The sequence below is a fragment of the Dendrobates tinctorius genome, unplaced genomic scaffold, assembly GCF_039654945.1.
Source record: "Dendrobates tinctorius isolate UK_male_01 unplaced genomic scaffold, ASM3965494v1 ptg000226l, whole genome shotgun sequence".
NCBI lineage: Eukaryota > Metazoa > Chordata > Amphibia > Anura > Dendrobatidae > Dendrobates > Dendrobates tinctorius.
In genome coordinates, this window is record NW_027361893.1 from 3,896,052 (window position 1) to 3,921,519 (window position 25,468).

Below are 25,468 nucleotides of genomic sequence, written 5' to 3' on the forward strand. Positions count from 1 at the left end.
GTCGTCCACGCCAGCGACATGTTCTTCCGGCGACGCCATCTTTAGTATTGCGGGATTTCACTATACTCAAGATGATGTCACCGGCGTGGACAACGTCTGGATCCAGGATGGCGCCGGCGGAAGAAGATGTCGGGGATCGTGGAGCAGCGGCGATGACAGCGTGAGTATGAGAGATGGAATGAGAGAAGGGGTTGTATGTGGAGTGAAAGAGTGAGTGGAGATGGGGAAAGGTGAGAGGAGTGTGTGTGTTGAGGGTTAACATGGCAAGAGGTGTGATGCTATCGCATCCTCCCGATGCGATAGCATCGGGCCATAATCTAGTATATATATATATATCCTAATAAATTCATTTTTTGGAAATATTTAGTATCGCCGCGTCCGTAACGACCCGCCTTATAAAACTGTCCCACTAGTTAACCCCTTTAGTGAACCCTTTAAAAAATAAAAATAAAAAACAAAGCAGAAAACAATGCTTTATCATCATACATCATTATGCTTCTTGTATCTAATTCTCGTCTCAAATTAGCCTGTTTAGCTAGTTCTCCCCTGGTTAGCTATTAGTGCAGATGATGTATTATGTAGGCATAAGGACATTTGAGACACTGTGGACACCTTGGGTGGAGAGAAGAAGACCCTGAACTTAGGTTACACCATGCATTATTTTCTGCTCTTGTATGTAATGGGAGGAGGGGAAGGGAGGGAGGGAATTTCTGAATCTAATGACAATTGGTAATGTTGTTCTCATTGCGATTTTTGTTCTATTGTTTTGTACCTTGAATTTGGGTAAATAAAAATGTATCAGATTTAAAAAAAACAAGGAAAGACTAGAAGCAATGGGATGAAACTGAATGGGAGGAGACACAGATTAGATATTAGAAAAAACTTTTTGAAAGTGAGGGTGATCAATGAGTGCAACAGGCTGCCACGAGAAGTGGTGAGTTCTCCTTCAATGGAAGTCTTCAAACAGAGGCTGGACAGACATCTGTCTAGGATGATTTAGTGAATCTGAATCCTGCTTTGAGCAGGGGGTTTGACCAGATGACTCAGGAGGTCCCTTCCAACTCTACCATGCTATGATTCTATGATATTGCAGGAACAAAGAAAAAACCGGAGTAACCGTAAACCACAAGAAAAATAATAATAGCAAGCAAATTTTATTTATACATAATCAATAAAAAATCATATACATATGTTGCATAAAGTCAGACATACATACTGTATGTATATGGTTTTTTTATTGATTATGTATAAATAAAATGTTTGCTTTTATTATTTTTTTGTGTTTTACGGGTACTCCATTTTTTTCTTTGTTCTTGTGCTATTGGGAGTACTCCACACTTGTACTTTTTGTCTGACTATGGGGGAACCACGCTGTATGTGAGTTAGTTCCTAGCCCTATTAGACTAATGATGTGATGTATATTCAATTTATACATAATAGGATATTGGCATACTGAATCCAGAAACGAAGAAAGTACGTATACTCTTACAGTCCACAAGAACAGCAAAAGGACCAACATCTACCACCCAGATAGAGGTTGAGTATAAATTCCTCAATTTTCTGGTGGGTCCCGCAGCCAAAAGTGTCTACTAGTTTCAGCAGACCTACTGTCAAAACTCCAAGCCAACATAGCTACAGTCCCTTCTTGGACTGCACCCTACTGCCGTCCCAGGATCCTGGTGCCCCTCTACACATGCAACCCCTGAATGATTGTCTCAAGGACACTCCCTTCTGCCTAACCAAGGAAGTTATAGATGGATTCTACATACTAAAGGCTGCAATCACATCCTCTCCTGCTCTAGAACTACCAGACTACAACAAACTGTTCTGCCCGTTTGTTAAGCAAGGCCATGCAACTGGAGTACTGACACAGCTTCACGGAGGAAGACAATGCCCTATTGGGTACTACTCTGCCAGACTTGACTCAGTGGCCCATGAAGCACCAACCTGCATGAGAGCCGTGTGTGCAACCCACCTGTTTGCTGGATAAGACCTCTGACATCATTCTGGTCCACCAGTTGAAGATAATGGCATCCCATGACATTACTGCCATTCTGGCCAGACACAGACAAAACAATGCAATGCCCTATTCTGATTCCAGATGACGTCACCATCTCCAGATGTGCTGTCCTTAACCCAGCTACTCTTCTACCTCTGCCAAGGGGGGGGGGGGGAAATTACGATCACATCTCTGACACACCAGTGGAAGAGGTAGTTGACTCTGAAATGGCTAAACACGACTGTTTTGCTGTCATGAGACAAGTAACCTCCGGAATTGACTCAATCACTGATGTACCTTTGGAAGATCCTGACCTGATGCTTTTTGTGGATGGATCAAGGTGTACAGACCAGAAGGCCACTCGCACACTGGTAGAGCAGTAGTCACAGAAGATACCATGCTGCTAGCAAACCAACTGCCTCCATCAGGAGGCAGAATTGCAGGCCTTGACAGAAGCATGCAAGATGTCTGCTCAACACAAAGCTACGACCAATCTGGATAGCAAGAGACTTCATCACGGCTAATGGGTCGCCTGTCAGGCACCACTACGCAATACAAGAGCTGATGGAGTCCTTATTGATGACAGAAAGATTTGTGGTGCTAAATGTCAAGGCACACACTAGAGAAACCTCAAGGTAAGCAGTGGGCAACAGACTGTCTGGCGCAACAGCAAAATGAAGCAGCAATGATACCACTTGACACAGAAACATCTCATAAGTACTCTCTCTGGACCGGAATCAGAGGAAAAGGGACAACTCTGGAAAAAGATGCGCTGACACCCCAGAAGCAAAGATCCAAAGAAGAAAAGGAGAAATGGACCCAAGAAGGAGCCACACACGATGAAAGACGCCCAATGATGAATAAAGAAAATTTAAGGCCTCGGAACAAAAACCCCCACACCCTTAATGCTGGACAGGAAACGGGGGAATCATAGCATAAGAGTTTTAGTCTTACACACACACACTAGCAGGTCTAACAAAAATGAGCCCTTATAAAATCGTATTTGTAAAAACTCACAGTATAGGATTATACTTTCCCACTATAGTTGTCCATATGCAGACTAAGTTTGTTGTTAAGTTAAGGACTTAGAAGGAGCCCATCAGATCCAGTCGGGTGACTGGGTCCTCCTCGCCAAGAGTTTCAACAGACGTACCCTCGAGACTAGAGATGACAGTCCGTTACACGACCTGTCTACTACCACAGCAGTCAATGGATCCACCCTTCCCACTGCAAGGGGATGCCAGATCCTGAGGCCAGTGGCGGCTGCCACTCTTCATCCATCTAACACTTATCCTTTATCTAGCCCAAGGTGTAGCCAGTTACCCCTTCTGAGGAAGATTCCGAAACGCGCGTCAAGGGGTACATTGCAGCAGTGTGGTCTCTGGGTAAATATGTTTAATCTTAGCTCTTTCCAATTGTGTTTTTACTTGCTATTTAGCATTTAACTACTGGCCATGGTATAAAAGAAATCTTTATTCAATCTACTGTTAAATTACTAATGATGAATTCGTTTCTTTTATAAGTAGGCCCATATTGTTCTATGAGCTTGTACTACAATATCCCAGTTATTGTCCCTTAGGATTTGTTCTAGCCCTTAATTTATCTATGTGTATTATACAGGGATTTTTTTCTATTTATGTCTGCTGTGGGCTGAACTTGTTCGTCTGGTCAATGTGTGCACTGTTTTTTCCTGTATGTGTTTTTCCCTTTTTATCTTTTGACATGGTTCAATAAAGGAACTTTTTAATGTATCTTCTGGAGGACTTTCTTCTTTATTGGTTTTTGTAGTTTCCACGGTTCTCCGTGTTCATAAATATTTTTTGCAGTTTTCTCTGCACTCATGAGGAGGGTATAGTGACTTTCTGGTATAATGTCTTCACCCCAAGAGTAACATATCAATTTGACCACTTTCGCACAGTAGAATGTCCAGGCCCCATGGCACAGTCTGACATCTGGTTAGGCACACAATTTATCTGTGTCACCACTGCTGAAACAGGGAAAAGTTCAAACTGTGAGGATTGGTCACTTGTTGGGTGGCACTCTTGTGAAAGTGACTGGGTATATCAACCAGTCTGCAACGCAGAGACCAATGGGGCCCCAGCCTATTAACCCACATGACCCTGACCAAACCCCCTTTAAGGGCCAGAGGGGCATTCCGGGTTCAATACTTCCCATCCCTTCCACTACTCATTGCCGCAAGGAAGGATGCATAGTTCTGTACCTCACCACTGACAATCCCTCAGAGAATGACCAAGGGTTATATGTAATAGGCTCTAGTACTAAACTTGGAGGGGAAGGGGAAAGGTGACGAAATGCGTAAATTTTGGTTAAGGAACAAAGATGCCATTGGGGTCTCACAGGGAGTACCTGATAGATTCAAAGCCAGAATCAAGATAGCAGTTGGATTTGAATCCATCATGCCCATGATTGGGATAGGCAAGAATGCAAAATGGATAAGTTACCTTACTAATAATCAACAATGGTTTACAGAATCCACTGAGGATGCCATAAAAGGGCCTTATTGACCCATTAAATTTGCAGTAGCTATTCTATGTGTTTTTGATTGTATAAAGCCTTAATTCCATGCTGCATAGCTCCATGCCTTAAGAAAATGATGAAAACCACAGTGATGACCATGCACGCCGACTTCGATGATCTCCTAGATGAAAAGATGCTGCTGTGAAACCATGAGAAGAATGCCAAATCCACCTCACCCGGAATACTAGGGAGAGAGTAGGATCTTACTTCCTTCTGCACAAGTCCATTAGGAAGGGGTCCATCTACTAGAGATGGGTCGTCTTGTACGCGGTGAAGAAATCCTTAAAGTGCACAAGGACTGATCGATAGGCTCGACAAGATTAGGGTTTTGATTTTGCATGTCTCCAAAGGGGGACTGTTAAAGATATGTATTTGATATTCTTTAATTACTAGTTGAAGAGAACGGCGTTGCCCAGGCATTGAACATAGCAATGCTCCTGCTATGGTACACGGAACACAACCGGCACCATTTTGTTGAAGCAAATTTTTTTTTTAACACAATATTAAGCCCTTAACGACTGTCGATATGACTTTTAACGGCGGCAGTTAACGTGCCTTATTCCTCCTGCACCTCACGCTCCTCCTTTATACACAGCATTTTTCTGACCTTTAGAGCCACATTCGGCTAAAGGTACTGTCACACTTAGCGATGTACCAGCGATCCCGACCAGCGATATGACGCGGTCAGGATCGCTGGTGCATCGCTAAGTGGTCGCTAGTGAGCTGCCACACAGGCAGATCTCACCAGCGACATCGCTGGGGACGGGGGTCGCTACTTACCTGTCACACTAGGCGATCCTGCGTCCTCCCGCCCGGCTCCACGCTCGTCGCTCGTCTCTCCACAGGAAGCGCCGCAGGAAGCTGACAACGAGAAACAGCCTTGGACGTTCTCACGCGATCAGCGATAAGCAGCGGGGGAGCGGGTTGTAGGTAAGTATCACACATAGTGATATCGCTAGCAATATCGCTATTACGTCACAATTTATAGCAATATTGCTAGCGATATCGCTTAGTGTGACAGGCCCTTTAGAGAGAGGGTTGTGAGCCACATTCAGCACTGAGAGAGGGTTGCGAGCCACATCCAGCTCCCACCACCTTCAAAGTAGTGTCAACAAAAGCCCCCATTATAGGTATAATGATAACCATATAAATCACTCCAAAGCATCACACTGAGATCCAGGGGTTCCCACAATACCCCCATTCAGTATTCTCCCATCAAGGACTCCCAACACACTGTCACATCCAGCTTTGAGCACCTCCTATAACAGGAAGCACCATCCTCCAGCGTACCATACCTAAAACATCTCTAAACCCCTAAGACCAGTAGATGTGCATCCAGATCTGCTCTTCTTTGCAGGGCTACTCACAAAATTCACCATTTTGAGATGTACTCTTCATACCTGTTTGCTAGACCTGGACCTAATGCTCCAAGCTGGTAGACAGTCGCGAGCCACAATTCATGGGACCGCGAGCCACATGTGGCTTCCGAGCTACAGGTTGGGGACCCCTGTTTTAGAGGTAAAAATGTAATTTATTCTTTCTTCACCGCTCAGTGGTATGATATTCTGTGAGGCACATGTGGTGTTAATATGATAACTGCACACCCTAGATGAATTCAATGAGGAGTGTAGTTTGTAAGATGAGTTCACATATAGGGGGTTTCTGTTGTTCTGGCACCTCAGGGGCTCTGCCAATGTGACATGGCACCCTCAAACCATTCCAGCAAAATCTGAAATCCAATATGGTGCCTTTTCCCTTCTGAGCTTTGCACTGTGCCTCAAAAGTAGTAATCCCCTAAATAAGGGGTATCGACGAACTCAAAAGAAATTGCACAAGTTTGGAGTCCAATTTCTCCTGCTACCCTTGGGGAAAATAAAAAATTGGGGGCAAAAAGATCAGTTTTGTGGAAAAAGGCTCTCCAAACGCGACATGGCGTCCGATCTCAATTCCAGCCAATTTTGCATGAAATGGCGCTCCTTCCCTTCTGAGCTCTGCCATGCGCCCAAACAGTGGTTTACCCCCACATATGGGGTATCAGCGTACTCAGGACAAATTGCACAACAACTTTTGAGGTTGAATTTCCCCTGTTACCCTTCGAAAAATAAAAAAAATTGGATCTGAAGTAATTTTTTTAAACATCCCAAAAATTCATGTGAAGCACCTGAAGGGTTAACAAACTTCTTGAATGTGGTTTTGAGCACCTTGAGGGGTGCAGTTTTTAGAATGGTCTCACTTTTTGGTATTTTGTATCATATAGACCCCTCAAAGTGACTTCAAAATATGATGTGGCCACTAAAAAAAAAAAAATGTTGTTGTAAAAATGAGAAATCGCTGGTCAAGTTTTAACCCTTATAACTTCCTAACAAAAAAAGTTCCAAAATTGTGCTGATATAAAGTAGACATGTGGGAAACGTTACTTATTAAGTATTTTGTGTGACAAATCTCTGCGATTTAAGGACATGAAAATTGAATGTTAGAAAATTGCAAAATTTTACATTTTTTTTTTCAAATTTCCATTTTTTTCACAAGTAACTGCAATTCATATCAGAGAAATTTTACCACTATCGTGAAGTACAATATGTCTTTAGAAAGCAAACAGAATCTCTGGGATCCATGGAATCATTCCAGAGTTATTACCTCATAAAGGGTCAGTGGTCATAATTGTAAGAATTGGCCCGGTCATTAACGTGCAAACCACCCTCGGTGGTAAAGGGGTTAAAAAGACCCAGTATGCCCATGTAGGGAAGTGGACTGACCTATGGACCTGTCTGAAGCAGGAAAGTGAATGTAAGATATACAGTAAATATACTTGACGTGAACTGGTGTTTACATGTGGGGAGACAGCTAGAGACAGTGAAAGATGGTAACGTACTGGGTTTTGGCCACTAGGGGGAGACCAAGAACAGCAGGAAAAGGAAACGGTGCAGTACTAAGGCTTGGCCACAAGATCGAAGCAGAGAGAAAAGGGCTTAACAGCAGCTTAAGGCTAGGAAACCTCATAGTCATGGTGGGCGGAGTTAAGGGGACTCGAGAGGGGAATTCCCAGGGAGGGGAATAAAAAGGCAGAGAGAGTTCCAGAAGGAAGCCAGTCCAGGAGGAGAAGTTCAGCAGAGGAGAAGACTGAAGAAGGAAGAGACAGAGAGGAAGAACTCCGGGAGGGACTGGAAGGAGAAACAGTCAGGGGGAGGCCCTGACAGGAGAGCCGCAGGACAGAGGAAGCCCGGGGGTACCAGACGGACGGACTCAGACAGGCGAAGTGCTGTGGTGGTAGGCCTAGGGCAGCCACAGCGATAGAACCGCGATGGACGTCAATTTATGGAAAGAGAAGAAGGTTAAAGGTACCCGGGCCTGTGTGTACAGAAGCTGTCGTGCTGCTGTGGTCGTCGGGAGGACGGCCAATAAAGAGGACCTGTTGAACGTGCATTGGTTTCTGTCTCCAGTCTGTTCGCGGCAAAAAAGGGACCCCCCCAGTCGGCACACGTACCTACACCCATAACACGCTGTACCACTCGGCTCATGGTGATCAAAGATCAACATGCTGTGTGCAACTGTGCAAATGGGAAAACCTTATTGATTCTTACATTGACAAAACTTTATTGCTGACCATATCGATTGACTTTGAAGATTATGTGCACGACAAGATGTCAGCTTGACCTAATTGATTAAGCATTGGAGTAATATAGATAATGACATAGGAGCGACAGATGTCAGCAAAGACTAGCAATAATTATGAGATAAGGCAATGAGGTTACATTTCAACCAATAAACCAGAATTCATTTGAGACACGACTCACTGTCCATGTCCTGTGATATTGTAAAACTCTGGCAGCAGACAACTAAGGCAAGAACACAGGCACTGCATGTGCCCTAAAAAGATCTAATCCTGCCATCTCCAGAGTTCTCATTACACAAGTTATGTGATGTAATAAGAGAAGCATAGAGTCTAGATCACGTCAAGTAATTATTTTTGTCTACTCCTCCTTGGTCAGATCTCTTCTGGAATAGTGTGTCCAGTTCTGGGCACCACAATTAAAAAAAAAAAACTTTGAAAAGCAGGAGCAAGTTCAGAGAAGAGCTACCAGGATGGTGAGCGGACAGCCAACTATGTCCTACGTGGAACGGTTAAAGTGTTTGGGAATGTTTACCTTGCAAAAAGGAGGCTAAGAGGAGACTTAATAGGTGTCTACAAATATTTGAAGGTATGTCACAGTGTAGAGGGATCATCCTTTTTACAATTTACACATGAAAACCCGAGGAGCAATAGAATCATAGTTTCAGTTATATTCCAAGCATAAAACATATGATACTTGTGGATAAAACAACACTGAGCACAAGACCTTCACAGCCGTCTACACATCATAGGGGAGATCTCATGACACCTTCTCTCCATCTACCTGATCATGCTGAGGAACATTGGGATCTTCTTGTTTATAATCCTGTGGAAGAAGAGGATGGGGACATCTCTCTGGTGTGGTCATCTTACTGGATAGATCTGGAGGAAACACATACAGGGACTGAATTTATTCTTTACATACAGATAATTATAGGCCATGTGTATTTAGTCCTGTCTATTACCTGGTGATGTGAGGGGCTGGGGAACCTCCATCATGACGTCCTTGTATAAATCTTTATGTCCTTCTAAATACTCCCACTCCTCCATGGAGAAATAGACAGCGACATCCTGACACCTTATAGGAACCTGACACATACAATGATACTGTCATCCCCCGATACCTTCATAGCGTTACTGTATAATGTCCCAGCATTCCCAGCAGTGTCACCTCTCCAGTCAGCAGCTCAATCATCTTGTAGGCGAGTTCTAGGATCTTCTGGTCATTGATGTCCTCATGTACCGGGGGGTGAGGTGGAGGCCCTGTGATTGGGATCAGGGGTCTTCCCCATCCCTCAGACACATGGTCCTGACAGCGCTCACTAGAGGTCTTCTTCACTACTGTGTAATCCTGGTTATGGAGAGACACATTAATAAATCTCACTACAGACATTTCCAGAGTCCTCACCTCTCCAGTTCTGTCCATCTGTTATTCCCATAGATAAGAATGATGTAATGTGACGTCATCAGAATCTCTCACCTCTCCAGTAAGCCGGAAGAGAATCTCTAGGGTGAGGTGTAATATCCTCTCCGCCATCTTGTCTCTGTCCATATCCATCTTTGATGGGTAAATCAGGAAAATTCTCTTATGTAGAAGATCTTCACTGAGAGGATCCGATATTGTAGAGACCTGAATGAGAAGATGAGCCGATGTAACATCATAAAATCCTGTGTAATAATACAATTACTGGAGATAATAAGGGAAACATATGAGGAGATTTATTATTTTACAGTATTTAGTTTTCTTCTTTACATCTACTAATAAAACCTATATATTTAGGCCACAGACAACAAGCAGTTTCTCCCTCGGAGTCGGCAGCTGAATACGTTTCTCATAGACTCATCTTCCATAACGCTAATTCTTGTCTCATTTACCGACACTGGAATCGGCATTAGCAATACTGCAGGAGATATTCATTACACGTGACAGGAGGAATAACTACTTCATGATGAGGACGACATCATCTTCTACTACGGCTCTAGAAACAGATTTGGCCAGAGTCCGTCACTGACTCCATCCCCACCGGCCGTCTATATGAAGGTTTCCCGTCTTCCCCGCACTGTAATCTTCTATCACGTTAGATCTCAGCTCTGAGTCACACACAGAAGATTGAGGCTTTTAGAAAAGATTTTTTGTTTGCACAAACACAGCAGACAGGAATGATCTGATCCCAAAGTCTCCATGTACAGTGATTTATGGGGTTTATTTCTGGTCTCAGACTTTCCTATACTACAAGAAAAACACCAGAAAAAAAAACAGATATTAAAATGTTTCTAAAGGAAATTGTCATCAATAATTCTTGTAAAAAGGGAACAAAATAAAAAAGCAGAAGACACAGTTTGTTATTTTTTTTAACATGTCAAACATTTGTCTTTTATTTTTTTTTTTTAAAACTCTCTTGGGCCCCAGAACATCGATGTACACCGCAGGGACAGCACAGGGGCGGCTGCAACAAAAACCCTGGCAGTTTCATCACTTGCTGCTGTCAAAAGCAAACATGGCATCTAAGAAGGAGTGACTGAGTTTGGCTGATTGCCCTCCGCCCCCAAGTACTCGATAGTATGGGGCGGCCTAGTTACTACGATACTTACATGCAGGTACGGACTGAGGCTGAAATTCAGCCCAGGCATTTGAAATCACACAGGCCCATGCTGTTTCCATCCCCAAGCACCAGATGGGATATATTACTAATATTACCCTGGATGGAGGAAAGCAAGATTTACTACAAGACCAATATGTCTAATGATACCTTTGGTCTGCTGGGGTAAGTGACGGAGTCAGCGACTTGGTGCTCCATGACAACTCTTAACAGTATGAGTGTCTTGAGAACACTTATTCTGTTAGCGACGTATCAGACAATGCAGCCCATGACCAGACAGGCTCTTCTGGCATTTGCCAGAATTGCCAGATGGCCAGTCCGGCCCTGCTTACATGCCTAATAATGGTGTCTGGCCTGCAATGTACAAAGATCTATTAGGCCAGGCCAGAGGCAGCGTCCAATAAGTTACTGTCAGAGACACCGCACTGCACTTGCTCATAGAGCCAGTGCGCGTGTCCTGAGAACAGAAGCAGTGCTAAGAGTTACCCGGGGAGCAGGGCAGCAGAGGTGACCATGCGTGCTTCAGGCTAATAGTGTCAGGTTCCAGTCAGCGCTGGAAAGTAAAGATGCATAGGACCTGCGGACACTAAAACTGAATAATGTGCACGGGACCTATGGTCATGTGACTGCAAGGGGGCGGGGCTTAGTGTCCTGTATTCAGATAGGACAGGACACCATACAACAACTCAGAGTCAGGCAAAACAGAGGTCACACACAGTACGGGCGAACGAGGTACAGGAGGGACGAACAGACGGGTAGTCAGACAGAGCCAAAGGTCATACACAAGAGGGCGACGTGGTACCAAGGGGACGAGCAGAGAGAAGTCGGGTCACAAGCAGAGAGTCATACATGAGAGGTAGCGCAGTACAAGAGGGTCAGGCAGAACTCGTAACAGGGACAGAACCAGATCACAACCGAACAAACAAGCAAGATATCAGGCACAAGGCACACGTATACAAGAGGTCACTTAACTCAGCCGAGGGCAGGAGTATAACTGACACCGGACCCAGGTCCAGTGAGCACTAAATAGCCTCCTGCTGCCAGAGAGAGGCAGCACAATTAACCCCTAGTCTAACCAGGACGGGTCAAAGCGAAATCCCGTCCTGGATCATGACAGTACCCTCCTCTCAATGGGGGGCCACCGGACCCCCAGGTCTCTCAGGGTACTTGTCGTGAAAGGCTAGGATCAACCGATCCGCATGAACCGATCGAGCAGGAACCCACGAGCGTTCCTCAGGACCGTAGCCCTTCCAATGTATCAAACACTGAAGGGCGCGACGGACCAACCTGGAGTCGACAATTCGTTCCACCTCGTACTCAGCCTGCCCATCTACCAGAACCGGTGTCGGGGAAGATGATGATCCCTCCCCACTGGACCTCACAGGTTTCAAAAGGGCCTTATGGAAAACATTTGGGATCCGCATAGATGGCGGGAGCTGCAACCGAAAAGCCACCGGGTTAACTGCTTCGGTAATTACATAGGGACCTATAAACTTGGGTCCAAGCTTCGCAGAGGGGACCTTGAGCCTTATATTTTTGGTGGATAACCATACCTTATCCCCGACCTGAAACACTGGACCCACGGATCGTTTTTTGTCCGCAAAAAATTTAAATTTGTCCTGGGCCTTCGTAATGTTATTCTGGACCTCCCGCCATACCTCCCCCAACCGCTGGATCGACTCGTCCGCCCCAGGACACCCAGAATTCAAGCGGGAAAATTCTCCAAAATGAGGATGAAACCCATAATTGCAAAAAAAAGGAGATGTACCCGTAGACTGGTTAGTGCGGTTGTTAAAAGCAAACTCAGCCAATGGTAACACAGAACACCAATCATCCTGTCGGGCTGAGGTCAAACAACGCAGAATTTGCTCCAGAGACTGATTGGTCCGCTCAGTCTGCCCATTAGTCTCTGGATGGTAGGCGGATGAAAAGGACAGACTAATACCCAACCTCCTACAAAAAGCTCTCCAAAATCTGGACACAAATTGCACTCCCCTATCAGACACCACATTCAGGGGTACCCCATGCAACCGCACCACATGCTCCACAAACAATCTGGACAATGTTTCCGCATTAGGTAGAGCTGCCAAAGGTACAAAATGTGCCTGCTTACTAAACCTGTCCACTACGACCCAGACCACGGTATTACCCTTGGAAGGGGGAAGGTTGGTGATGAAATCCATGGACAGATGAGTCCATGGTCTCTCAGGAATTGGCAGTGGTACCAATTCCCCGGCCGGCCGGTTATGGGGAGTTTTCGCACGGGCACAAACCTCACACGCAGACACATACTCCCCAACATCAGAGGCTAAAGAAGACCACCAGAACATTCTAGCAATGGCCTTCCGGGTCGCTGAGATCCCTGGATGTCCACCCAGAACTGAGTCATGGAACTCCTGGAGGACCTTGAGACGAAACTGAGCTGGCACATAAAGTTTATCCACCGGCTTAGCTGGAGGTGCAAGAGCCTGGGCTTCTCGAATCTCTCGTTCCAACACATTAGAAACCTCTGCCACCACCACCCCAGGCTGAAGAATGGAGGATGGAGGTTCCGGGGGGGACACCGGATCAAGACTGCGTGACAACGCATCCGCTCTGATATTCTTGGATCCTGGTCGGAAAGTGATCGAGAAGTTGAATCGAGAAAAAAAAAGTGACCATCTAGCCTGTCTGGGAGTCAACCTTTTAGCAGACTCGATGTAAGCTAGGTTTTTGTGGTCCGTGATTACCGTTATAGGATGGACAGCCCCCTCCAAAAAATGCCTCCATTCTGCAAAAGCCAATTTTACGGCCAGAAGTTCCCGATTCCCCACATCATAGTTTCTCTCTGCCGGAGAGAACTTCTTTGAGAAAAAGGCGCAAGGTCTTAAATGGGTCAAAGTGGCGGGTCCCTGGGACAATACCGCCCCCACCCCCACCTCTGAGGCGTCTACCTCAACAATAAATGGTTCAGAGGGGTCCGGTTGGATAAGAACCGGGGCCGACATGAAACATTTTTTCAAAAACTGAAATGCCGCTACCGCTGCGGTTGACCAATTCTTGATATCGGCCCCCTTTTGAGTCATGTCTGTGAGGGGTTTAACCACCTGTGAGAACCCCCTTATAAATTTCCGATAATAATTAGCGAACCCTAGGAAACGTTGCAGACCCTTCAAATCACACGGTTGAACCCACTCGAGAATGGCCTGCACCTTATTAGGATCCGTGCGATACCCTTCAGCAGACACGATGAACCCCAGAAAGGACAGTTCCTGAACAAAAAATAAACATTTTTCAAGTTTAGCAAACAGACAGTTCTCCCTGAGCCTTTGGAGAACTGCCCGAACATGACCAATGTGAGTCTGTTTATCAGGCGAGTAGATTAAAATGTCATCCAAATACACCACCATAAAACGTCCAATCAAATCGGAGAACACATGATTTATGAAATTTTGGAAGACCGCTGGAGCGTTGGTCAGGCCGAAGGGCATGACCAAATTTTCAAACAACCCTTCAGTAGTGAGAAAGGCGGTCTTCCATTCATCTCCATCCCGGACTCGGATAAGGTTATACGCTCCCAGTAGGTCTAATTTCGAAAACCACTTAGCTCCGGACAACTGATTGTATAAATCAGGAATAAGTGGAAGGGGATAAGTATTCCTCACAGTTATTTTATTTAACTCACGAAAATCGAGGCATGGGCGCAAACCACCGTCTTTTTTTTTTTACAAAAAAGAACCCTGCCGCCACAGGAGAAACAGAAGGACGAATATGTCCCTTACGGAGGCTCTCGGAAATATATTCCTTCATCGCAGCCCGTTCCGGACCCGAGAGGTTATACAGGCGGGCTTTGGGCAATTTAGCACCTGGAACCAGGTCAATGGCACAATCAAATGGGCGGTGTGGTGGTAAAACCTCAGCCTCTTTTTCGGAGAAAACGTCAGTATAATCTATCAGGCACTCCGGAATGCCTTCTAGACCCACGGACGACACAGACACAGAAACAAGAGATTTCTCAGAGCAATAGGGACCCCATTTAACAATATCCCGAGATTCCCAATTAATCACAGGATTATGCAGCTGTAACCAGGGGAACCCCAACACCAGTCCCGCAGGCAGGTTGTTCATTACAAAACATGAAATACGTTCCTGATGTAAGGAACTCACTTTAAGGAGAAACTCTTCAGTACAAAACACAATGTCATTCTTACCCAGTGGTGTTTTGTCAATAGCAACAAGGTGAATCGGAGTCTCCAACCTAACTGTCCCTAACTTACACCTGGCCACCAAGTCAGAGTCAATAAAGTTCAATGATGAACCGCAATCCACGAAGGCAGTTGTGGATGTGGAGACACCCCCACAACAAAGTTCCACTTGGAATGACATTTTAGAAAATGCAGAAAAGGGTACCTGAGAGCCTGGGTGAACTCCACGATAATCACCCGGGCTCAGTCGCTTGCTGGTTAGTGGCCGGGAGGGGCAATCCTTTTTCCCATGTCCAGACTCGCCACTGTGAACACAGCATTTTCTCACGTGCCGTTGCCTCCTTTCTTCCTCCTTACGGTTGATGGTTCCCATCGCCGTGATTTTCAGTGAAGAACTGGCTCCCCTTCCTTGGGAGAACAATGATGTCTCGGTTTGTATCACTCCCCTTGCCCGTAACCTGCGATCCATTCGGACGGCCTGTGTCATAGCTTCCTCCAGGGCATCAGGTGGGGGGTGGAGAGCCAAGGCGTCTTTCAGATGCTCAGACAGGCCTCTACGGAACAACACCTGGAGAGCAGCGTCGTTCCAGCAGACCTCAGCAGCCCAGCGTCTGAACTCTGAGCAAAACCACTCGGCTGAGTGTTTCCCCTGGCAAACATTCATCAGCCTGTCCTCAGCCATACGCACCCGATCAGGCTCATCATAAATAAGCCCCAGGGCCTCAAAAAATGCATCCAGAGTCATACGCTCAGGGGCCGTGGTAGGAAGGGAGAAAGCCCAAGCTTGGGGGGCTCCCCTTAACAGAGACATAATGACCCCCACTCTCTGACTTTCATCCCCAGAAGAGTGTGGTCTTAAGGAAAAAAAAAGCTTACAGCCCTCCTTGAAAACTCTGAAGTCATTTTTATCTCCAGAAAAGGTATCTGGTAACTTCACTGGAGACTCAGGGGAAATTAATGTAACATCCCGAGCCCCCAATGAAAGAACCCCCTGCACAGTGTCAGCGATCAGCTGCTGAGACTGAGCCAGGACTCTTTGTTCTCCAAAGAGTTTCTGAGACATCTGTGTCAGATGCTTAACCTGCTCAGAAAGAGTGTGCACAGGATCCATCACACACACAGGTGAATGGGAGCAGAGAAAAAAAAATGGTATGGGTCAGTTATAATGTCAGAGACACCGCACTGCATTTGCTCATAGAGCCAGTGCACGTGTCCTGAGAACAGAAGCAGTGCTAAGAGTTACCCGGGGAGCAGGGCAGCAGAGGTGACCATGCGTGCTTCAGGCTAACAGTGTCAGGTTCCGGTCAGTGCTGGAAAGTAAAGATGTATAGGACCTGCGGACACTGAAACTGAATAATGTGCACGGGACCTATGGTCATGTGACTGCAAGGGGGCGGGGCTTAGCGTCCTGCATTCAGATAGGACAGGACACCATACAACAACTCAGAGTCAGGCAAAACAGAGGTCACAGCAGTACGGGCAAATGAGGTACAGGAGGGACAAACAGATGGGTAGTCAGACAAAGCCAAAGGTCATACACAAGAGGGCGACATGGTACCAAGGGGACGAGCAGAGAGAAGTCGGGTCACAAGCAGAGAGTCATACACGAGAGGTAGCGCAGTACAAGAGGGTCAGGCAGAACTCGTAACAGGGACAGAACCAGATCACAACCGAACAAGCAAGCAAGATATCAGGCACACGTATACAAGCGGTCACTTAACTCAGCCGAGGGCAAGAGTATAACTGACACCGGACCCAGGTCCAGTGAGCACTAAATAGCCTCCTGCTGCCAGAGAGAGGCAGCACAATTAACCCCTAGTCTAACCAGGACGGGTCAAAGCGAAATCCCGTCCTGGATCATGACAGTTACCTTTTATCGCCTCCATACACATTACTATAAAGTTACATGAAATCACTGATTTCGGGGGGTTTGGGAGACCATATAATGTATTTCAGAGCCTCCCGACAGATGATGTCAGGGCAGAGAAGGATCTGGCATCCTGAATTTCAGAGGATAATCCGTTTGTTCTTCCTGTAGATAATCCTCCTCAAGAGGAGTCTGGAGGCGACTCTCATACAGACCACAGGAAAGCTGGAATATGTGTGTATGGGGGAGTCGGGAGAGATAGCCGTCTGCCAAATGACCGTTCAGCCAACACTTATCTCATGTATATGGGGCCATTAGTATTACACTGACAGGCAGTGATGATACACGGCACTACTGTAGTACAGTGCATCACCGGAGCCATCAGAGGCTTGTATGTTGTATGATCGCACTGATCAGAGGGGTTTAAAAAAGGTTAAAAAAAGTTTAAAGTGAAAAAAATCACAGTTTAGCAACAAGAATATCCGTCACTATATAGAAAACAGAGTCACTGCATAATGTGAGTTACGTCACGTCCATAACTACTTTATTATCCTCCATTATCCTATACACAGTGGAGTAGATAGAAATCAGAGATCCCACAGCAATGGCTGGAATATGGCCCCCGCAACTTAAAGGAAAAAGATACACAGACATTATATACTCTCTGCAGACCGCATGCTGCCTTTGTTAAAGTCTGCAACTAGATGGACCAAATGTCTGTATTTCTCCCTAATCCCTGTCACACTCACCAGGAAATCTTCCCTCTGGTGACCCAGATAACTCAGTATGACATCTCCCACACAATATGATGGCCCAAACAGCACCTCACACCGTACTATGGCCACCACAGCCTGCTCCACAAAATAAGGACCCCCACTCAGTATGGAGGGGATTGCGGTACTGTGGGAACATTATACTGTGTGTGTGGGGGAAATGATGGTACTTTGGTAGCATTGTACTATGTGTAAGGGGATAGCGGTACTATGGGGACAGTATACTGTGTGGAGGAAATGACCGTACTGTGGGAGCATTATACTGTGCATGGTGGAATGGCGGTACTGTGGGAAGGTTATTCTGTCTCTAGGGGAACAGTGGTATTGTGGGAATATTATACTGTGAGGAGGGAATGACGATACGGTGAGAAGATTACTGAATGCTGTGTGTGGGGGTATGGTTTTGGTGTGAGAACATTATACTGTGTGGAGAGAATAGTGGTACTGTGAGGAGATTATACTGTGTGGTGGACTTGTGGTACTATGAGAACATTATACTGTGTGTAGGGGGGTGGTGATACCATGGAAATATCTTTTGTGTCAGATGTCAGCACTGTTTGAACATTATAATGTGTGAGGGGCATCATACATACTGCATAAGAGGTGTAAAAAGGTGTCATAGGAAGTGGGACTTCTCAGCACTGTGCGGCATTTGTACAAGACGACTGCCATCTGCTATCCAGGCGGGATCCTGAGGAATCAATGGGAAGACGGAGAATTTCAGCAAGGAAAAGTCTAGATGGTACCTTGATGATGCAGTTTTTTGATATAAAAGGCCAGTCCAAAAAAAAGGAGCAAATTTGGTGGCAAGCAAAGAACGGGTAGGACGTGAGCCAGGGAAGAAACTGAGGCCGAGGTACCAGGCCATGGTAAAATGCCCAAGGCAGCGGGTTGAGGCATGCCAGGAAGCAGAACGAAGGCGGCACCAGATCGGTCCCAGAATCCAGGCTAAGAAACAGACCTGTGCCAGACAATACCCAGAGTCCATACAACTCCAGGCAACAGCCAAGTCCCAGCCCTCACTACTTCAGGTACGAGAGATGTCCACAATTGGTCAAGCACTGAAGATCCGAGAGGAGATTCTGCTCAGGAGTATTCACCTGTAGTGAACAGCAGGAGGTGCGAATGAGCTTGGATTATTTTTTGGACTATGCCCAGCTATCGCCCCATATCACTGCTCCCGTTTTCTTCCAAACTCCTTGAACAGCATGTCCATGCTCAACTTTCCTCCCACCTCTCATCCAACTCCCTCCTTGACATCCTCCAATCTGGCTTCTGCCCCCACCACTCCACTAAAACTGCCCTGACCAAAATTACTAATAACCTGTAGACTGTGAGCCCTCGCGGGCAGGGTCCCCTCTCCTTATGTACTTGTGTGTCGCTTGTCTTACACATGTTTATTGTACCTGTCTATATTTCCCCTTTTCACATGTAAAGCGCCATGGAATAAATGGCGCTATATAAATGCATAATAATAATAGCAATAATAATAACTTACTCACAGCCAAAGCTAACAGACAGTTCTCTATCCTCCTCCTTTTTGACCCGTCCTCTGCCTTCGACACAGTCGACCACAGTCTACTGCTGCAGATTCTTTCTTCCCTTGGCATCAAAGACCTTGCCCTGTCCTGGATTGCCTCATACCTTTCTGACCGCACATTCAGTGTTTCCCACTCCCACACTACCTCCTCATCCCGCCCTCTATCTGTTGGAGTCCCCCAAGGCTCTGTCCTGGGGCCCCTACTTTTTTCTATCTATACTCTTGGTCTAGGACAACTCATAAAGTCCCATGGCTTCCAGTACCACCTGTATGCAGACGACACTCAGATCTACCTCTCTGGTCCAGATGTCACCTCTCTGCTGTCCAGAATCCCGGAGTGTCTATCAGCCATATCCTCCTTTTTCACCTCTCGCTTCCTAAAACTCAATGTAGACAAAACTGAACTTATAATCTTTCCTCCATTTCACGTATCTTCCCTACCCGATCTATCTATTTTGGTAAACGGCATCACGCTCTCTCCCGCACCTGAAATCCGCTGCCTCGGAGTAACTCTCGACTCTGCCCTGTCCTTCAAACCACACGTCCAAACTCTTGACACCTTCTGTCGCCTCCAACTCAATAATATTTCCAGCATCCGTCCCTTCCTCAGCCCTCAATCTACTAAAACTCTTGTACATGCCCTCATTATCTCCCGCCTTGACTACTGCAACACTCTCCTCTGTGGCCTCCCTGCTAACTCTCTTGCACCACTCCAGTCTGTCCTCAACTCTGCTGCCCGACTAATCCACCTCTCTCCTCGCTACTCCCCTGTCTCTCCCCTCTGCAAATCCCTCCATTGGCTCCCAATTCACCAACGAATCCAGTTCAAACTACTAACACTGACCTGCAAAGCCATCCACAACCTGTCTCCTCCCTATAGCTCTGAACTAATCTCCCAATATCTTCCCTCACGTAATCTTCGATCCTCCCAAGACCTCCTACTCTCCTCCACTCTTATTCGTTCCTCACACAACCGCCTCCAAGATTTCTCCCGAATATCTCCTATCCTCTGGAATTCCATGCCTCACCACGTCCGATTATCCATCACCATCGGATCCTTCAAACGGAACCTGAAAACCCATCTTTTCAGGAAAGCTTATAGCCTGCAATAACCATTCTGACGCCTCACCACCGCCCGAGTCGCCGCCTCAAAACCACCAGAGCTGCTGCACTCCCGACCTTCTGTCTCTTCCCCACTATCCCATAGAATGTAAGTTCCCAAGGACAGGGTCCTCTCCCCTCTGTACCAGTCCGTCATTGTAAATTTGTTTACTGTTAACGATATTTATAACTTTGTATGTAACCCCCCTTCTCATGTACAGCACCATGGAATTAATGGCGCTATATAAATAAATAATAATAATAATAATAATAATAATAATGATGAGCTGGGCCGCTGCTTGCAGCACTGACATACAGTTCAGAGGTCGATCCGGGATAGTATAACAGTCAAAACCAAAGGCTCAGTAGAAAGGAGGCCACACTCTATTTGTACTGAATACAAAAATACTGAATTTCAGTTCAGTCTTTTTGTTTTTCTTCAGTATTTTTGTATTCAGTACAAATAGGGTGTGGCCTCCTTTCTACTGAGCTGTGCAGTTCACTTATAGTCCGTCTTAAAGGGAAGTTGCCATCCAAAAACATTTTTTTCAGCAATTGAAAAAATGTAAAGAATTAATGTTTACATTTTCTTAAAAAATATTATCATTTGTTTTTTAATTTTGCAAAATATGAAAAATAATTTTAAAGGGAAGGTGCCATCCAAAAAATTTTTTTTCAGCAATTGAAAAAATGTAAAGAATTAATGTTTACATTTTCTTAAAAAATATTATCATTTGTTTTTAATTTTGCAAAATATGAAAAATAATTTTAAAAAGTTTGGCATTTCCACTTGTTAACACTAGGGGGAGCAGCTACTGAAATCTGGCACAAAAACCTATGATATCTAGGAACACAGTGAGCAGCCATTTTGATGGGGCCTGCAAAGTTACTGACTGTCTTTGCATGTAAAGTCTGGATCAGAACAGGCCATCAATCAGCAGACATGTTTTCTGGATTTCTGTGGAGCAGACAAGCAGACGGTCCATCCATGTGTATAAAACACAGCGCTCTATGTACAATCCCTGGCACCGAACAGGGCGCCCCCCATAGACCAGCACACTGCTCTCCTGAAATACTCTGTGCTGCTGTCACTCTGCTCCTTCCACCATATATCAGGCCCCTGTTGCCTCACTTTCACACATCACCAGGACAGGATCTGAGGAGAGGAATGGGGTCTTCGGTCACTGAGGATGGCAGGCAGGAAGGATTCTGGGAGCAGGGTGACAGCAGCACAGAGTATTTCAGGAGAGCAGTGTGCTGGTCTATGGGGGGCACAGAGGGAGATATATGGTGGAGGAGCAGGGTGACAGCAGCACAGAGTATTTCAGGAGAGCAGTGTGCTGGTCTATGGGGGGCACAGAGGGAGATATATGGCGGAGGAGCAGGGTGACAGCAGTACAGAGTATTTCAGGAGAGCAGTGTGCTGGTCTATGGGGGTCACAGAGGGAGATATATGGGGGAGGAGCAGGGTGACAGCAGCACAGAGTATTTCAGGAGAGCAGTGTGCTGGTCTATGGGGGGTACAGAGGGAGATATATGGGGGAGGAGCAGGGTGACAGCAGCACAGAGTATTTCAGGAGAGCAGTGTGCTGGTCTATGGGGGGCACAAAGAGAGATATATGGTGGAGGAGCAGGGTGACAGCAGCACAGAGTATTTCAGGAGAGCAGTGTGCTGGTCTATGGGGGGCACAGAGGGAGATATATGGCGGAGGAGCAGGGTGACAGCAGTACAGAGTATTTCAGGAGAGCAGTGTGCTGGTCTATGGGGGGCACAGAGGGAGATATATGGGGGAGGAGCAGGGTGACAGCAGCACAGAGTATTTCAGGAGAGCAGTGTACTGGTCTATGGGGGGCACAGAGGGAGGTATATGGGGAGGAGCAGGGTGACAGCAGTACAGAGTATTTCAGGGGAGCAGTGTGCTGGTCTATGGAGGTCACAGAGGGAGATATATGGGGGAGGAGCAGGGTGACAGCAGCACAGAGTATTTCAGGAGAGCAGTGTGCTGGTCTATGGGGGGTACAGAGGGAGATATATGGGGGAGGAGCAGGGTGACAGCAGCACAGAGTATTACAGGAGAGCAGTGTGCGGGTCTATGGGGGGCACAGAGGGAGATATATGGGGGAGGAGCAGGGAGACAGCAGCACAGCGTATTTCAGGAGAGCAGTGTACTGGTCTATGGGGGGCACAAAGGGAGATATATGGTGGAAGGAGCAGAGTGACAGCAGCACAGAGTATTTCAGGAGAGCAGTGTGCTGGTCTATGGGGGGCACAGAGGGAGATATATGGGGGAGGAGCAGGGTGACAGCAGCACAGAGTATTTCAGGAGAGCAGTGTGCTGGTCTATGGGGGGCACAAAGAGATATATGGTGGAGGAGCAGGGTGACAGCAGCACAGAGTATTTCAGGAGAGCAGTGTGCTGGTCTATGGGGGGCACAGAGGGAGATATATGGCGGAGGAGCAGGGTGACAGCAGTACAGAGTATTTCAGGAGAGCAGTGTGCTGGTCTATGGGGGGCACAGAGGGAGATATATGGGGGAGGAGCAGGGTGACAGCAGCACAGAGTATTTCAGGAGAGCAGTGTACTGGTCTATGGGGGGTACAGAGGGAGATATATGGGGGAGGAGCAGGGAGACAGCAGCACAGCGTATTTCAGGAGAGCAGTGTACTGGTCTATGGGGGACACAAAGGGAGATATATGGTGGAAGGAGCAGAGTGACAGCAGCACAGAGTATTTCAGGAGAGCAGTGTGCTGGTCTATGGGGGGCACAGAGGGAGATATATGGGGGAGGAGCAGGGTGACAGCAGCACAGATTATTTCAGGAGAGCAGTGTGCTGGTCTATGGGGGGCACAAAGAGAGATATATGGGGGAGGAGCAGGGTGACAGCAGCACAGAGTATTTCAGAAGAGCAGTGTGCTGGTCTATGGGGGGCACAGAGGGAGATATATGGCGGAGGAGCAGGGTGACAGCAGTACAGAGTATTTCAGAGCAGTGTGCTGGTCTATGGGGGGCACAGAGGGAGATATATGGTGGAGGAGCAGGGTGACAGCAGCACAGAGTATTTCAGGAGAGCAGTGTGCTGGTCTATGGGGGGCACAGAGGGAGATATATGGGGGAGGAGCAGGGTGACAGCAGCACAGAGTATTTCAGGAGAGCAGTGCGCTGGTCTATGGGGGGCACAGAGGGAGATATTTGGGGAGGAGCAGGGTGACAGCAGCACAGAGTATTTCAGGAGAGCAGTGTGCTGGTCTATGGGGGCACAGAAGGAGATATATGGTGGAAGAGCAGGGTGACAGCAGCACAGAATATTTCAGGAGAGCAGTGTCCTGGTCTATGGAGGTCACAGAGGGAGATATATGGGGGAGGAGCAGGGTGACAGCAGCACAGAGTATTTCAGGAGAGCAGTGTGCTGGTCTATGGGGGGCACAGAGGGAGATATATGGGGGAGGAGCAGGGTGACAGCAGCACAGAGTATTTCAGGAGAGCAGTGTGCTGGTCTATGGGGGGCACAGAGGGAGATATATGGGGGAGGAGCAGGGTGACAGCACCACAGAAATCCAGGAAACATTTCTGCTGATTGATGGCCTGTTCTGATCCATACTTTGCATGCAAAGATCCCATTCCCCTCCTCAGATCCTGTCCTGGCGATGTGTGAAAGCGAGGCGACAGGCGCAGTCCGGGGTGACGCTGGGAAGCAGGCTGGGGGAAATGTAGCCATTCAGTAGCGATAAAAATGAGACCCCCTCTCTTCAGCTGCCTCACCAGCCCTCCCCTGACTGCACCTATTACCCCTGACCCGTGTGCAGGTGCTCAGCCAGAACCACCCTAGAATGCTTTTAGCAGATAATACTGCCATAGTGTTCTCACATAATACCGCCATATACTTCACACATAATGCCGCCATACAGGATAGGATTAGATACACGGCTCAGTCAGTATCACACAGGAGCGGATTAGATACACGGCTCAGCAGTCAGTATCACACAGGGGAGGATTAGATACACGGCTCAGCACACAGTATCACACAGGAGAGGATTAGATACACGGCTCAGCAGTTAGTATCACACAGGAGAGGATTAGATACACAGCTCAGCAGTCAGTATCACTCAGGGGAGGATTAGATACACGGCTCAGCAGTCAGAATCACACAGGAGAGGATTAGATACACGGCTCAGCAGACAGTATCACAGGAGAGGATTAGATACACGGCTCAGCAGTCAGCATCACACAGGAGAGGATTAGATACACGGCTCAGCAGTCAGCATCACACAGGGGAGGATTAGATACACGGCTCAGCAGACAGTATCACACAGGAGAGGATTAGATACACGGCTCAGCAGTCAGCATCACACAGGGGAGGATTAGATACACGGTTCAGCAGACAGTATCACACAGGAGAGGATTAGATACACGGCTCATTAGACAGTATCACACAGGAGAGGATTAGATACACGGCTCAGCAGTCAGCATCACACAGGAGAGGATTAGATACACGGCTCAGCAGTCAGTATCACACAGGAGAGGATTAGATACACGGCTCAGCAGTCAGTATCACACAGGGGAGGATTAGATACACGGCTCAGCAGACAGTATCACACAGGAGAGGATTAGATACACGGCTCAGCAGACAGTATCACACAGGAGAGGATTAGATACACGGCTCAGCAGACAGTATCACAGGAGAGGATTAGATACACGGCTCAGCAGTCAGCATCACACAGGAGAGGATTAGATACACAGCTCAGCAGTCAGTATCACTCAGGGGAGGATTAGATACACGGCTCAGCAGTCAGTATCACACAGGAGAGGATTAGATACACAGCTCAGCAGTCAGTATCACACAGGAGAGGATTAGATACACGGCTCAGCAGTCAGCATCACACAGGAGAGGATTAGATACACGGCTCAGCAGTCAGTATCACACAGGAGAGGATTAGATACACGGCTCAGCAGTCAGTATCACACAGGGGAGGATTAGATACACGGCTCAGCAGACAGTATCACACAGGAGAGGATTAGATACACGGCTCAGCAGACAGTATCACACAGGAGAGGATTAGATACACGGCTCAGCAGACAGTATCACAGGAGAGGATTAGATACACGGCTCAGCAGTCAGCATCACACAGGAGAGGATTAGATACACAGCTCAGCAGGCAGTATCACACAGGAGAGGATTAGATACACGGCTCAGCAGTCAGTATCACACAGGAGAGGATTAGATACACAGCTCAGCAGTCAGTATCACTCAGGGGA

The 25,468-nt window shown here is 46.9% G+C and overlaps 1 protein-coding gene across 3 annotated transcripts in view; it reads right to left on the bottom strand.

Annotated features, from left to right (window-relative positions):
• LOC141059248 (uncharacterized) overlaps positions 1 to 25,468 on the bottom strand; it is a 73,763-nt gene that overhangs the window by 35,042 nt on the left and 13,253 nt on the right. For all 3 annotated transcript variants that reach the window (XM_073555557.1, XM_073555556.1, XM_073555558.1), the window contains exons 2-5: positions 9,628 to 9,777; positions 9,319 to 9,498; positions 9,113 to 9,236; positions 8,932 to 9,029 (exon numbers count right to left, since the gene is read on the bottom strand). In XM_073555557.1, coding sequence (XP_073411658.1) covers positions 8,932 to 9,029; positions 9,113 to 9,236; positions 9,319 to 9,498; positions 9,628 to 9,777 — 552 coding nt within the window. The remainder of the gene's footprint in view (positions 1 to 8,931; positions 9,030 to 9,112; positions 9,237 to 9,318; positions 9,499 to 9,627; positions 9,778 to 25,468) is intronic.